This window comes from Epinephelus lanceolatus, chromosome 1 (assembly GCF_041903045.1).
Source record: "Epinephelus lanceolatus isolate andai-2023 chromosome 1, ASM4190304v1, whole genome shotgun sequence".
Lineage (NCBI taxonomy): Eukaryota > Metazoa > Chordata > Actinopteri > Perciformes > Serranidae > Epinephelus > Epinephelus lanceolatus.
The window spans coordinates 41218271-41234916 of NC_135734.1; the positions used below are offsets into that span (position 1 = coordinate 41218271).

At 42.8% G+C, this 16646-nt stretch overlaps 1 protein-coding gene across 1 annotated transcript; it reads right to left on the minus strand.

Annotated features, from left to right (window-relative positions):
* Positions 1-279: 279 nt before the first annotated feature.
* dhrs3b (dehydrogenase/reductase (SDR family) member 3b) lies at positions 280-13528 on the minus strand. The gene is made up of 6 exons (XM_033625846.2): positions 12914-13528; positions 5089-5232; positions 4663-4782; positions 3990-4228; positions 856-981; positions 280-764 (listed from the first exon to the last, which is right to left on the minus strand). Exons 1-6 carry the CDS (start codon positions 13106-13108, stop codon positions 680-682), a joined length of 909 nt encoding a protein of 302 aa, XP_033481737.1. The 5' UTR covers positions 13109-13528; the 3' UTR covers positions 280-679.
* Positions 13529-16646: the final 3118 nt, after the last annotated feature.

Sequence of the window (16646 nt, forward strand, 5' to 3'; positions counted from 1 at the left end):
GTCCTGACCGACTTGTTTTGAGTTCATTATGTTTATGGAGAATTACACCATCCCCAGACAGCAGAGAACAGACAAGAATACACATGCCCCCCCCCTCCGAGCGTATATTTTATGTTTTGACAACATCGTCTGTCACAGTCACTGATCTCACGCTTGGAATAAATCAAAGGTGTTATCACACTGCCACGGGAGTCAAAACCCAGACGCAAAACAATCTGTACCTCCCAAGTCTTCGCTTTTTCTTTTTTCAACACGCACAAAGAAACACGTCGCATCTCTAAAACTCCATTTTATTATCTTGTTTTGATTTAAAGACACATTAAAAGGAGAATAAAAAAAAGAAGTGTAAAAACAGGCTAAAACAAGTGTCACAAAAAATAAAACCTCCCAGAATAACTACTGGTACAGACCTATGCATGGCTTCAGTTCAAAGTGAGAATGGCATTCAGTCCTTCATACTATACACACAGGCACACACACACGTACAAATGGGACCAGGGTGTGTCCTGCAGTTTATCATTAATTCTACCTGCAGGAGCAACTGCCTTGCATGTCCCCTAAGTATTTGTCTTCACACTATCACGGGGCCGCCTCCACTTCCAGATGCCTTAAGGTCCATATTCCCTTCATTACACCTCAGAGCTGTTGAGGTCTCTCTCACATTGTGTGCAACCCAGCTTCATGTCCTCCCTTTGAACGTGTTCATGCAGGTATAACTCCCAGAAAACTTGTGGATTTCTTCAAGTGCAACTTGTGGCATGAAGCTAGAAAGTGCAAAAGAACCAAGGATAGAGTGTTAGGAATCAAACAGTCATGGTGATACAAGAAAGACAAAATAAAGAGATTTTTATTTACCTTTTTAAAATGACGAGGGCATGCATAGTCCAGGGCAGGTAGAGGAAGGCCTTGTCAGCTCTGACTGCATCCACAGTCCTCTGGGCAACGACCTCGGGTTTGAGAGGTGGGAAAAGCTGAGGAAACCTGCAAGAGAAAAAGGTGGTGGACATTTTCATTTTAAAATACAGTTCAAACAAAGTCAGCTCTAGCTAGCTAGATATGCTTTTAAAGGCAACTTTAGCCCTGTTTCCACCAAACACTGATGATAACTTTGGAACAAAAAGTAACCCATCAGACATGGTACCTAGACCCTAGGTCACTGGAAGATTCTATGAATTGTATTGAAGGTGTATGTCATATAAAAATAAAAATTAAATTTAAGGTGTGTTGATGGATTCACATCGTCAACTCATGCATTGGGGAACATTACAAGTTGCCTTAAAAGTTGCGGGCAGTTGGCCCACTCAATTAAGTTGTGTTTTTCTCAGACTCCACAGTATTAACAGTGGTTACATGAGCCTTAAAACCAGCCACAACTCAGCCCTGAGCAGAGTGACCGTCCTCTATTGACCAATCAACGGACTGCAGTGTTCACAGCTGGGGACGGTACAGAACGGTTCCATTGGTACCATCCACAGCTTTTCACACTGGAAACTTAAAAAAGCGCACCGAACTGAACTGAACTGGACCGCACTGCTCGGTGGAAACAAGGCTTTTGCTGATTTTCAACCAGCTTTGTAGCACATCAACGTGGGTAGTATGTTTAAATGAACTATGCAAAACTTCCGTCCATTTTAAGCCTAGTTCACATTACATGATTTTCACCGTGATTTTGACGTCGCAGAGGATGTTGAGAGCCACCTTCAGAGGTGAGTCAGCAGATAGTCTGCCACGACGAGTCCTCAAGTGTGAACAAACCTACAAGCAAGTCGCCCCCTCGTCTATGACTGGGACTGGATATCTGGCGCGCTAGAAAACTGGAGCAGTGTGACACGACTGACAAAGAGCATCAGCCAATGAGAGGTGGGATACGTCCCACGTCAGCACGCAGGAGGACGGAAGAAATGTGAGGAGGACAAGCAGCACGGTTGCCACTTGCCAGGTCCGCTTATTAGCCGCGACTCAGGGCTTGTTTCTAAAGTGGAGTTGCTTATTTGGGCTTGCTCTCTAAACGTCACCTTCCTCTATATATATATCCGTCTAGTAAGTTATTTAAACGCATAATAGTATGTCGGACTGCAGTCGCTTCTTTTGGGCTTGTTTCCATAGCCCTGGTTGCTTGTTTCTCTCCCAAGATCTGGCAACACTGACAAGCCGGCAAGCAACAAAAACAATGGCGGCGCCCACAGGATCACAGGGAGCGCGTTGTGTTTGGACCCAGGATATTAAAGAATAACCATGCCTTCACGATGCGTCCTCTCCAGGTTTGGTGATGTCACCGTGTTATCTGGGGCTCTGTCGGCGAGGGCTCGGTGGAGAAATCTTGTGGTGTGCACACACACAGGTCGTAACGCAGTTGGTGAGACTCCCGCTGACAGAAACACATGTCGCCAGGTAAAATCGTGTAATGTGAACTAGGCTTTACCAGCACCCAGATCTGCCTGAATATTTCCCAGCTCAAATCAGATTTTCGCTGGCTCTAGGGTTGTTGCTCAACTTACAAACTGCACTCCTACATTTCACAGATGTAAAGAGTATAGAAGTGGATCAAGAGCATAGTGAGCTGAGATCAAACCGTGACACTAAGTACTGATGATCAAATATGAACCAAGGTTCTGTTACTGTGTTACCTATTTTTTGTCTTGAATGTTTTCAGAAATATACTTTAGCTTGACCAGTTTTTTTAACCAGACAGCCACCATTTTGTTTCTTGTGTCAAAACAGGCAAACTCACATTACATCACCCAGCAGTGGGAGTGTTAATCGGTCTGGTGCTACGCATTGCATTCTGACAGTCAAAGGTTTTCTACCTTTTGAGCAAAAGCAAATGCCACAGCCCTTTACCTCCATTTTCTTTGGCTATACAGCACCAATTTCACAACTATCTGTGTCTCTCTACTGCACAGACAAACCAGTTTTATGAAAAACTATCTCTCCAGCAGTGAAAGAACTCTTTAATGGCAACATAGCAGCAATGTTTAGATTAATGTGTTGGTGTAAGCTGCCAAACTGTACATTAAATGTTTCTGATGTTTCCAAAAGCCATTAAATGACACTGTGAAAGGAGATGTAATGCACCTTAAACTGTTCAGCAACAGAGGTCCAAATCATAAAGATTCGATTTCATCTGTAAGGGCCTCAGGACAGCCACTAGGGGGCAGACAGACGGACGATAAAATAATAAATTAATGACTGAGTAATTATGCAAATTCCTTTTTTGGGGTAATTGAGCTCCTACTGTCTCTGAACAGTATGTTAAACTGTTATTTAAGGGCGAGCTGAACATTACAGGTCAGAGCGAAACTGTGAGGGAGTATCTGCAAAGAGCCGGAGGGTTGCGCAAGGTCATAAACTCACACTTTGGATGTTCCCAGCGCTGGGACTGTCTTTTATTACCGTCTACTAGGGAGTTGCTCATTACAGAGGAAAAGTCAGGGGATCACCAAAGTCTGTAGGATAAATTGTCTGGAAACCATGAAATTTCGTGCCAATCCATCAAGTAGACGAAAAGCAATTTGCCTGCAAAGTGAAAACTGGTGGTGCTAGATGAAAAGTAAGAGGATCATCAACCTCATTAGAATATATCCTATAGGGACCTTGAATTCTCCATATGGGAAAGTTCACAGCAATCCAATCTAATAGCTGTCAAGATATTTTGAATTAGAAGGGCTGAGTGATAAGTAGAAAATCAAATATGACTATATTTATGACCAAATATATGTCAATATTTCAATGATAGTGTAGGGTTGACTATTGGTGCATTCACAACATATTTACACAATGAGACTGGACATAATGATGAAAGCAAGGTTTATATTCTCCGTTAAATCGACATCGTACCTATGGCGTAGGATCTGCATCCCAGAAATGTAACTACATGTCAAAGCAACAAAGACCACCTGTTTATTTACCAGGACTGACTGACCTTATGGCCGGCACTGATATCGCTAGACCCGCACCGCTAGCAAGGCTAAAATAGCATTTTCAAATACCTGACTCTCATGCCCTGGAACATCTCTGTGTTGGTGTGGAAGGGGAGCACGGTGGTGCAGCCAACACCGGGACAATCCAGCAGGCCCAGCGTCAGACTCTCCATGAAGGCCAGCGACGAGGCCTTTGAGGTGCAGTAGTCTATGGCCCCAGGGATGGGAGACTGGGACAGGATGGAGTTTATGCACACTACATGGCCGTGCTGCAGCTCCAGCATCCGAGGCAGGAAGGCCTTTGTAGTCTGGGATATGGAGAGAAAAAAAGGGAGAATGAAGACAAGGTGGATGGAAGCGTGGAAATGGAAGGTGAAATATATTCAGTGGAGTAAAAAGAAGAAGAGACAAGAGAAACAGGCCCCCAGTGTAACCACAGATTAAATTTCCATTTCCATTTAGTTGATAATTGCATTTCTGTCTGCGTACGACATAGTCTTTTGATCTCCATTCAAAATAAAAAATGCCATGAGTTTCAAAATCCGTCTGATGTTTCAGGGGCTGAGAGGCAATTTGGAAATACCCCACTTAACCTGCCATAATAGCAGCAGTGATTGACAAGTCTAGGGGTGCCTACTGTATATAATGCCCCGCTATGATCAAAATATGAACATGATAAGGATAATCTACTGCGAGGAATTCCCCCACTTCTGCATGCAAACTGCCTCTGCGTTAGTCGTACCCAGAACTGTCCCATGGTGTTGATGTGTTGGGATTTCAGAAGGGCGTCGTCGTCGCTGTCCATCAGACTTTTGCCGTGAACGACAGCCGCATTGTTCACTAATATCGTCACATCTCCCACCTGTGATTAAAAAGCACAACCATGAGGTAAAAAACAGTCAAAGAGCTTGTGTGTTTTCTGTCTGCTTTCATGAGATGATACAGTTGTGCTGCTCCAGAGCTGTCAGCAATATTCCCCACTCTTGTTCAGATATTTCAGATGAAGTGTAATCTATACACCAGATGGGAGACAGAGCAGCTCAGAGCCAATATACATAGAGAGGAGACAGAGAGGCATCACGGGGAAATATTTTATGATGTGTCTCACCGTGTGCAAATGACATTTCTTTTTGTGCGAGTAGAAATACTTTATATCAAGCTGCCGTACCTTTTCTCTAACCACCTTGGCTTGCTTGTAAACTTCCTCCCGATTGGCCACATCACACAGGAAGTAATGGCACTCTGTTCCTGAGAGAGAGATTTCTTCTGCTGTTTCTTTGAGGCACTTTTCTGTTCGGCCCCACAAGATCACCTAGCAAAGAAAAAAAAAATTTTTTTAAAGGTTAGAAACAAACAGAGAAGCATTCTGCATTCAAACTGTGCCGGGATCGGAAGCAAATCAAGTGAACCGTTGCTTATAAGTGGAACAAAAAGGCTTGTTTTTACAGTCAGTCGTCAACAAAACATTACGTATGTTTTGCGCAATTTTTCTGGCAATGAGACCTGGTCTAACTGTGGAGATCTTTGAGCAGCAATGCTCTTTTCATTCAGAGAACAGAGAGGCCATTTTCACTCCAACAAATAGTTTTAGAGCAAGATTAAAGGCTCGGGGGTTGCTGTGCGAATGAATTGTCTCTTCATCCACCCGGAGACTAAATGAAGGCCGGTCATTTGAGCAGGGAACATGGGGTTGGATGGAGGTGGGGGACTAGTGATTGGGCAATTAGATCTGTCAGTCTTTGGGGTCAGGGAAAGGTAATGAAATCAGGGGGTGAGCCCTCCTCATCTCTCAAACACAAATTCTCAAAGAGATTACACGGCCTGTTGGGCAGATGAGCCCCGTCATTTCTGGTCAGGGAGTCTGAAAACAGTGCGTGTGTGAAGTGCTGAGGACGCCAGTGTGGGATTTGGCCGGTCGCCCGTGACCAAGGTTAATATTTGAGCAAAAAGTCTTCTGGAAAGTGATCTTGTGTATGTGAAAGACAGAAAGACTGCGTGTGTATACACACACAAAATAGAGTGTGTCTCTTGCCACTTGCAAGAGTTCAATTGCTATAGTTCAGTGGTTCTCAACCAAGGGTTCAGAGACCCCCAGGGGTGCTTGAGGGAGTTCCAGGGGGTTCCCAGAAAAATGGGTAATATCACTGTAGAACTAAGCCCAAAGTGCATAAGAGTCATAAGAGTGTATATTTTCATCATACGTTTTACTTCCTTCACAGTTATCTCCTCAACTGCAGTTGACAACTATAAAATTCTGGCCTTTATCATATCTGACAACCAAAGTCTTTTCAGATGGAGGTCCTGAAGCTAAGTCTTATCAAATGAGGATCCATGACCTGACCTGGAGTGCTGCAGAAATGAGTCCTAAAACTTGGAAATATCTTAGCACTTCAGCACTTCTGGTTCCCTCATTTTAAAGTCAATAGATTTTTTGAATGTTTTTGGTCCAATGCCTGAAATGAGGTCTGTGGTTAACACAAGCTCAAGAGACTTTCACATTGTGTTCTACAACATAAAATACGTCAGTAAATGCCTTTCCTAGTTCTAAAAGATGACTGCTAACAAGTGGCAAATTAGGTTATAGAGCATATTGCGGTGGCGCTGTTGAAGTCGTTTAACCTTGGTGTAGTTCCTTTATAGGCTAACGTTACCTTTTTACTCCTGCCGATTGCATTTACACTTCAGAAACCATTAAGTGGTGCTCATTTGTTAAGATAATCTTGCTGAACAAAACATGCAAGTATCATTAATTTTGTTTGCCACGCAGCTTAATTTCTGCAATAATCCAAAATCCAATGGAAAAATCCCATTGGCTTTTTGTTGAGGGAGCTAGCGCGATGCTAACCTCTGGGTCAGCCTGTAAAAAAATCTCATTCCTGCATTCCACGAACGTAGAACCAGTTCCATACTGGTTCCTGCACCTAGTTTTGAACCATTCAGAGCATTTCAACCAAAAATTAATGGGGACAGATTCTGGAAAGTTGGTTCTCATCTGGAACCAAAACAAAGCAGGTTTTTCTTGACCTGTAGCGCGAACTGTGAGGACGATGAGTGGTCGTGTCATATTCTACAGGTTGGAAAGAGACGATGGAGAAGTCAAGTGAGAAATCATCAGATGAAGAAAGAGCATGCAATGGTCTTATCAACAGCTGGTCCATGCTTGTTTTCTGTATAAAAACAAATGTATATAAGAACAGAACAAAATCTTGCAGGTAATGAATGTGATCAACAATTCTGCTTCAACTGTAAGACTTCAATTAGTAACCCAGGCTATTATTTATTTATATCAATGAAATCAATGGGCCTATATTTGGGGCAGGCCTTTAATTCCTTTCACACAAAACTGTTGCTCAGCAAATATCGGGAAATACAATTAAAGTGTTTATTTAAACCAGTATGAATATTACTTGTATATCAATTAGGAATCATTCATTTGATCTAGCGCCGACAGAAAGTGAGTTATGGCACTTGAGGATTACAGCACCCAGCATACCGACACAACCCCACTTCATCCTGTTAAAACAATAAGAAAAACCCTTTGATTCCTTTGATCTGAGAACCCTTGTGGACTAAAGGAATATGAATAACTTACTGGGTAATCGAGGGATGGACACATAATTTGAGGTAGCCAACAACCTGGTTTTATACATCCGAAGAACTTCTTTAAAAGAAAAATTAACTGCTTGGCAACCAGGCCAGGCATCTAATTGAGGCAGGCGTTTATTTGTCAAAATGTGTAGGTACACCAGGCTAATAAATGGGATGCGGCGTTAAATTGGGACTAGGTTTCTAATTGAAGTTTTCATCCCTGGTTACAATGGTAATGCCACTGGTGGAAACACAGGCTGGTTCACTAGATAGCACCAAGGTTCCAAGAATCCTGAAAGGAACTTGTTCAAGAACCAGAGCTAATTTTGTAGAACAGGGGTATCAGTTTTCCAATTGAAGGTTTCTTGGCACAAAAAGGGGTTGAGAACCACCGCTGTAGATGATCAAACTTCATGTTTTGGATGTACTGAACCTGTCAATCTCCAGGATACTTTCAGACATTGCCAGTCTTTTCAAATTGACTCAGCACTTATCTTCAGCCAAACACAACATATTGGCAATTTGCACAACCCTTAAACATCACTAAATTACTGTGTTGCTATTTCTTTCATGCAGTGTTCATGTGTCAATAACTGTCTGATGGTATTAGCAGCAGAAGCAAACCAATCACAGAAATAGCGACACAGTAAAGCTCTGGGGGACATCAAAGATTACAGTCTGCAGTGTGTTCTTTATTTCTTTATCAGATCCAAAGCAGTAAGGGTTTGGCTCCCTCCCTTGTTTGAGTTACTTTTTGATTGGGTTTTTTGTTTGCTTCATTTGCAAGCCCATTTGAGCAATCAGTGAAGGCAGACAGGTCTTGATAAATAACTGAAAGCTTTTAATGGGATTTGAGCCTTACAAACAAAGCTGACAGCTCTCATTAAAAGTCAGCACTCAAACTGTGCCCTCCTGTTAAAATTTTATTTAATTAATTAGGTTTATCACCCGTCACAACACACAGGACCCTCAGAACAAACAAGCATTGGCCAAATTGCAATCCGGATAGAAACAGTAAGAAAACACGTTCTAAATTGACCTTGCATAAGCCCTCCTTCGCTATCAGTGATAAACCAGTGATTGTTTTAAATAGGCGTGCCTAACAGGACTTAACTTTGACACATGCTGTAAGTAAAAGCTCACTAATCGACAAATTAATGCGGCAAAGCTTGAAACGAGACCTTGAGAGTGCAGATGCCACTCAATACCGGCTGTGGTTTACACAACTCCGTGTCCCCAGTAGCTCCAGCTGAATTACAGTGATACTCTATCTCTCAGGTCTGAATGTATGGGTGGGTATGAACCCTCCTTTTCACACCCATTGTATGGGCCAGCAGAGAGGCGGCACACAGAGGGGGCAGCAGGAGTTCAGGAGGCAGTCGCCTGCCGCTGTCTAATTACTGCGGAGACAGCAAGGTCAGTTGCAGGGCAATACCCAGCTGGGAGCGGTGTGCTTCCCGCCTCCAGCACAACACACACACACGCACACACAAACCTGTTGTCAGTGCCTCGGTTTTGGTTCATCTTCCTTGCAGTGATCTCTTTATGTAATGTTTACTACCACATAAAAATCAATGCTCTCTGCAAACGCTTTCTTCTAAAGTTGTTGTCACAGCGCTGAAAAATACTTAGAAACGGAGCTTTGATGAAATATGCTGTTTAGATGTCAACTGTTTACTGGCGTTGTTCTGAAAGCCCTCTCGCAGCGCTCTGAACTTGGATGCTGTGTTTGAAAATACTTTGCGTCTGGTTTATTGTTCCAGTGCTTCGTTCTGCAACGGTTCCCCCCTAAACTGCACACAAGAAGACCTGGCTCCCCTCCTGAGTCCCCGGCTCTCCATCTCGCCGGATTCTTTCATCAACGCTGTAGTTAGTCTTCCTCACACCGTGAAAACACCAAAGCCTGTGCAGAGGGAAAAGGAAATTCCGGCTGCCAATCACAAAGGGGCTCAAACTGGGGTGAGCGCGAGTTCGTAGAGGTTAACCCCATTCATAATTACCGTCCTATTTCCTTTTAGCATCTCTTTAGGCAGGGAGTAATTGTCATACACATTACCACAGGTGTTGTTTTCAAAGCCTTCACACCTAGATAATACCCAACAATGGGGTGCTGAAAAGCGTGGTGACATCCTTTGTTGTGCAGCTGCAAAGTAAAGCTTTTAAAACCCACTGGTTTCTTCTTGCTCGTTCCCCAAGGAGACGGCATTGAAAGACAGAGGGAGGCAGTTAGTGTTTCATTGAGCTTTTAGCAATGTTTTCAAGCTGCTAAAATCGCGCCTTAAGAGAGCATCCGAGATGTGGAGCTTGTGTCACACATGTACGGATAATTACAACCCCCAGCTTTCAGCTGGGCGGCTCAATGCTTTCTACCGGGGAAATTACCACCACTTTCTTCCATGTGTAATGACGACTCCCATCTGAGGTGATCAAAAATAGAGCTACTCTGTATTAACACATTACTGCTAAAGGGACACCAGCGGCTCATCAGGCACTCAGCTGTGTAATGTTCACCCACTGGATTGGTAGACAAACCGTAGCTGGAAATAATGATGGGAACAGAGGTTAGCCTGACCTGCAGTGATGAGGAACTGTCTGTGGAGCAATGACGGCTCCTTGTTAGGGGGGTGAGGGATGGGCAGAGTGGGGGGGGGGGGGGGGGGGGGGGGGGGTGCGAGGGTTTGACGAGTGGGGTGATTCTTGGAAATTGGAAGGACTGGATGAAGTACTGATTACCAGGACGAATACTGATCAGAAATTTAAGGGTTTGCAAACATAGCATCCAATGGGTCATTTCAATTGAACAATGTAATCAGAGAACTTTTGAATCCCCTAAATTTTGGATCGAATCACAAGGTTTGTTTACAATGACTTTTGGATAGAAACCCCCCACGTCATGTACATAAAGTTAGATGGCGCTGAGCAAATGCTGCCTCAACTGGTTAGTCTTTAGCCACACAAAAAGGACCACCTAAAACAATCAATATCGATTTAAGTGTACACTATATTAAGAATATTTTCAGTGCTGAACGTGCCGTCAGACAGCCCTTTCCGTTAGGAAACTAAAGCCATTACCTCAAAGCCACCAGACTCCATTGACAAATATTAATTTTACTGAGCAGAACACAGGAGTTGGTGGTGGACTGCTGCCTCAACTGGTTTGAGGTGTGAGGTAATGCCAAGAAAGTATTTTAAATATAGCATACACTTTCACTGCTAAGGATTTTGCAGGTTTGTCTCTTTAGTTGGCGAAAGACTTTTTGCTGTGGCCTCCGTCCGCAGCAGTACATTGCCTAGCTTCTGTGCCGGTAGATTTGGTTTATCAAAGATGACAGCAAAGCAAGACAGAACATAAAATAAGCACGGCAGAAACGTCATACAGGTCGAACCTTCCCGTTTAACTATGTATCTTCAAACATTACAGTTACGTTATGACAACTTATCACGTTTTTTGTCCCTGTTCTTATTGTGGTCTTTTCTTTGACTTAGTCTTTGCCCACATCTTACTGTATATGTTGCACTGTATTACTGTAGTGAATTACTCCATGTTCAGTAATCCTGCACTTTGCATTTTAACTCTAAAAGCCTAACCAGGGACAGGGGATGCAAATTAGCCATGGCTAGAAACCTGTATGCATTGAATCTACTTTGTACATATGAAGCAGTGTCTTATGCATTAGTCCTTGTCAAATTAACAAGTTCATTCACATATCTCCACAATAAAATCAATCGCCAGTTCTTTGCTCAGAAGCGCTTGTTGTTATTCAGGCAATAACACATTGATTGGGTGTATGCCGGACATGGCTCAACAATAAGGACAATAAATCTAGCAATTTGCTTGCCCGATAGCGCAAATGGTAAGAATAAAACTTAGCGTTTTTTTTCCTGGACCCAAAGAGGAAAGTTGCTACGGAGCGAGCCACCTCACCTCGCTCTTATCACTGCTGTGAGTTGCACATGTGCGGCACTGATCGGCGGGTAAAGACAATGTTCATGAGCTGTGAGCGATCATTTCAATTATCCTGGAAACAGGAGTTGAGTGGCGCCAAACTCCAACTATGTGTAGTGAAGTTTGCCACAAGTTAAGGGTTTTTTGGGGGGAGTTTGTCCTTATCTGCAGCGAGGGTCCAAGGACGGAGGGATGTCGTATGCTGTAAAGCCCTCTGAGGCAAATTATTTGTGATATTGGACTTCGAATTGAACTGAAGTTTGAGAGCAAAGCAGGTAAAATGAAATAAAAAATAAACACAATGATAGTCTTAGTTGTTATTTAATGACTGCCGATAAATAAAACAACCTGTATACCTTTATGACCCACTTGGAAGTGGAAAAACATTTAAGTTGAACCCTGCAGGATGTTACACAGCTGAGTCTATTCTAAAGAGTAATGGAAACATGCAAGATCCATCTTCACATCCAGCTGGGAAAAATAATGATGAATCATAACTGCAGTCTCATAGTAAAAAAATTATAATTATCTTATTTCTAACATATTTTGACCTAATACCTCCGCCATCTCATTACAGTGCACTTCAGCAACATAGCTCTGCATTAGACTAATCCAAGATCATACAATCTGTTCCTCCCTAACCCCTTTTTGTTGGGTTGTTTTTATTCATTTAGTTTTGCATGCACATATCATGTCCTCATGCTATGCTTGAAAACAAAACCTAATCTGGCTTTTATTAAAAGCATTACAGGCTCTTTTGTTGTGTTGTGATATGTTGGCAGGTTTAATGACAAAGACTGCTTGAAAAAAAAAATGGCAAGAAACTATACCAGGCTAATAGCAGGGGCTGTTATTGTGTGTATTTCTTTGAAGCAGCTTCAGGGAGACTTTGTGCACATCAACCCACCCACCCTCCCACTCCCACACAAACACACTCCAAAACACAAACACATCCACACACACTCCTTTAACACAGCCTATATCTATGGATAATACACTTTCTGGACATTTCAGTCATACCTGAATCACCTCAGCAGAATGGATGTCAGCCCAGTTACTGCACTTAATCACATCAATCAGCCATAAAGGCTGCCCGGTCCTGCCCTCTGGTTGACCCAAGCTGTTGTGCAATACATGAACCAAAATTGAGGGCAGTGTCTCCAGTCTCTGTGGAGCAGCTAGGCTACTTAGAGGTTGTGATCCCTGCTTTCATACAACAGCGGAACAACAATACACTTGGGGCAGGGTGGACAGGACTGACCAGGCTACCTGAGGCAGGAGGGGGGAGGTGTGTGTGTGTGTGTGTGTGTGTGTGTGTGTGTGTGTGGGTGTGTGTTAGGTTCAAGCAGCCGACTTTTGACACAAACTAAAGCAGAAGCATGGCTGACCAAAACAAACTGCATGCAGTTTAATAGTGGAAGCAGCAATGTGAGTGCAACAAGTTGCTGGATGAAATTACCTTCCTGGCCCCCTGCTTGGCGAACTCTTTGGCCAGGTGACGCCCGATGCCTCTTCCTCCACCGGTGATCAATACCACCTCCTTGGTCAGGTCCTTCCTTCTGCTTGGCAACAGCGAAAACAAACTTGCCCTGACTATATAATAGAGCATTTGAACCGGGAAAAGACACATACGACACGCGCTCTTCAAATCCATCTCGAGAAGTGCTCACGGGTAGCCGATTAATGTTTACGCTGCAAGTTTTACGCGCACGACTGATCTCCTCCAGGAACAGCGACTTACGAGCTCCTGCAAGTTTGTCCGCATGCAAACAATCTCATGTGCAGCCTCACAAAGTGTTGCATGAGTAATCCACAGGCGAAAAAACTGTAGAAAGGCAGACGTCAAGCAGCTCTGACATGATAGTCGATATGCATCACGCTCTCGCAATGAGTGAGTGATCAGTCATTACGCCTGTCAGGCGCTGCTACAGACGCAGAGACGTGAAACACAAGTCCAGGCGACGCTCCGCTGGTGTGCGCTACTGAAACCGCTGGGCTTTGGTGGTGTGTGTGTGTGGTGTGTGTTGTGTTCCTGTCCTGTCCTGTTCTGCCTTATATATCACCGCCTCTGCCCTGGCTGCGCTATTTCCACTAGTGAAAGGACCTGGGTGAACCTAAAGGGGAGGTTTGTGTGGGCATTAATCCTGATTGACATGTTAAGTGGGGATGAATATTTTGCTCCAGTGCCCGTCTGCCCCTGAGTGGTTGCGTACTTGCCTCTTCCCCACCCCCTTCATCTGGAGGTGGTGCTCAAGCTGTGGTCCGGGGCCCCCCAGTGGTCGCACCGCTGCTGTCCCAGGTGGGCGCCTGAAACATCATTCTTATTCTGTTTCAGTCACTGACAGTTATAAGTTAATCCAAAACCAACAGTCAAAGTGTTCTTATGTGAGAGTGCCAGATGGGGATATTTGGTCAAGGGCTTCATAAAAATGACTGAGGTCAGCTAATCCTCACTGCAGCCCCCCTGTTAATTAAGTGAAACAAAGAAGCAAACAAACAATTAATCAGCTAAACAAACACAAAGCTGAGAAACCTGACAGCTGTAACCATAACATGAACTCCCCAAATAAGTAACCCAAGTACAGCAGATATATAGACATGCAAAATCTGTTCTTAAAATATACAAGACCTGGAAAATGTTTGATGCACTTACGCTGTCTGGGTTCAAATCTGATAAGGGAGTGTTCGTTATGAGTGGGGAGGGGGTGGTGCAAAAAGGGGGAGGCATGTCAAGTAAGTTTTTAAGCACTGGAGAGGGACTCATGTTTTTTTATTTTGGCTTTAGTGGGATTTATACTTGTGCAGTGGTGTGTCTGTGTCACTCTGCAGTTACACGTCCAAAACACTAGTCAGCAGCAGAGATTTCTGTGAAGTGCTGTAAAGTTTAGTTGATTCAAAACACACATTAAACGCACATTAAACATGGCTTCATAGAGACAATTTCAAACACAAGTACACAAGTCAGCTTCACTATAACTCGCAGCATTCACAGACAAACACTTGTCTTTATCTGGACACATTTTCCCCACAAATACAACCTGCTAACGTTAGTATCACAAGCCTATGGCATTTTACATTGTATAAATTAGCACAGTGGCTAGCAGACCTTTCCTCTACTCATATGAAGCCAGGGACAACAGCAACATTTAACAAAGGTAACTTTACAACAGTCGGCTCCATTACAGCTCACAAGGTTCACTGACAAAACAACTGTCTTATACTTAACATGTTTTCCAAACAAATACAACATGCTAACGTTATTAGCACAAGCCTATGGCATTTTATATTGTATAAATTAGCCTAATGATGCGTGAAGATTTCCTCTACTCATATGAAGCCAGGATAAATCACACACAAGATTTAAGATGCTATTTTTGTGGAGGCTTTATTGTTTTCACAATTAATTGTTTCTTATATGTGAAATCAAAGTAAATAAAAGCTTTGTTTCCACTGAGGGAAATGGTTTCAGCTTACAAAAATAGACAGGAGGTCTGTGTCACCATGACATGCAGTTACGACGTTGCAGAGCCTACATCGTAGGTAAGGCATCAATTCGATGTAGAAGTATAAATCTTGCATTAGGGTTGGAGCATATAATTTTAAAAGATTCTGTTTTGTATTTATTTTACCGGAGGCATGTTTTCTTTAAAAATAGCAACAATTACACCATTTATCACAGACAGAAACTGAGAAAACAAAATTATCGTTAGATATTTAAAAATCCAATGGTCCTTGGGCACTTTATCTGTGACGAACGCTTCCATTAAAGAAAAAAAAACAACCAAATCTGAACTTAAAGTAGTGATATTTCATTAAAATCACTTTATTCTATGTCTCATTTAAAATTTGGTTAAAAATAAACTGTTTCTAACTAACCAGCATGCAGGACAAGAGTGAAACACCAAGGCCTTTTCAACTCCAGGATTTGATCTTCAACTTTTAACTTTTAACTTTCAAACATTAAAGGGTAAGTTTTAAAAATCTAGTAACTACTTACTGTAATGGTGGAGGTAGGGTCAAGGAAAACAATTTGTAGCTTTGGGGTGAGTCAATAAAAAAAAAAAGAAATGAAGTCATACCCAGCCACCCCTGTCCTCTGACAAGTAGGCTAAAGAACACTCCCTAGTGACTAGTACACTGTATTCTCTTGGCTCTTTAATAATAATGTGTTTCTGTTGAACTTTGTCTAGAGCGCTGCAGGGATTAGTTTTTTTGGTAGGCCAACTTGGAAGTTGACATCGCCCTGGTTCCCTCGACAAATGGGATTCTTCCATTGGAGTTTGGATTATTGCAGAAAATAAGCTTTGTGGCAAACAAAAGTTTATGATACGTGGCCTAAGTTTTGTTCAGCAAGATCATCTTCACAAATTACCACCACTTTGATGGTTTTTGAAGCTTAAATGCAACCACCAAAAGTGAAAAGCTAATGTTAGGCTAACAAACTACACCGTGGTCGCATGTCTTAAACATTGCCAACACCACAAGACTGTAAAGCCATGTTCAGCGTTATAATGCTATAGTCTCATTTAGCCACTTGTTAGCGACTGCCTTTTTTTAAAGACACATAAAAGCTTCAAAATTCATGAATGGGGTGATGTATTTTATGTCACTGAACAAAATGTGAAATCTCTTATGCTTATATTAACCACAGATATAATTTCAAACCCATTCATTCAGTCATTCCAGCAGAAATCTATACTTTTAAATTCTGGGTAAAGCAAAAAACCATGTGTTTTTAAACCATAAGCCAAATTTATATGATTAATAAAACTGCCAAGTAACCTATATAAAATTATGTTTATGTTAAACTGTAGCCCTTTTTACACTGCCAGATTTTGCCGGCAAGCTGTGAGCGTTTAGACACACAGAGCCGGATTGGCGAGTTGATCCGAGGTGCCCGTTTTTCCACCTCGTAGGGTAGACATATTGGCGGAATCCTTTTAGTTTAAACAGACCGAGGCGGCCTTCTGCAACAGGAGGGGCTGTTGAAGACTTGTGGGAGGAGCTGTTGAAGACACCGCACGTGCGAGCCACTGGCGGTGGATAAACAGGAAACAGCTGATAGCAGGAATTAGCGAGCAGCTAGTAGCAAGAGCGAAACGCAAACCTGACAGACACTGTAAAGATGAGCAACTGGGGAGACAAGGAATTGCGTGCCCTCCTTGCCCTCGCAAACGAAGAGGCCATTAACT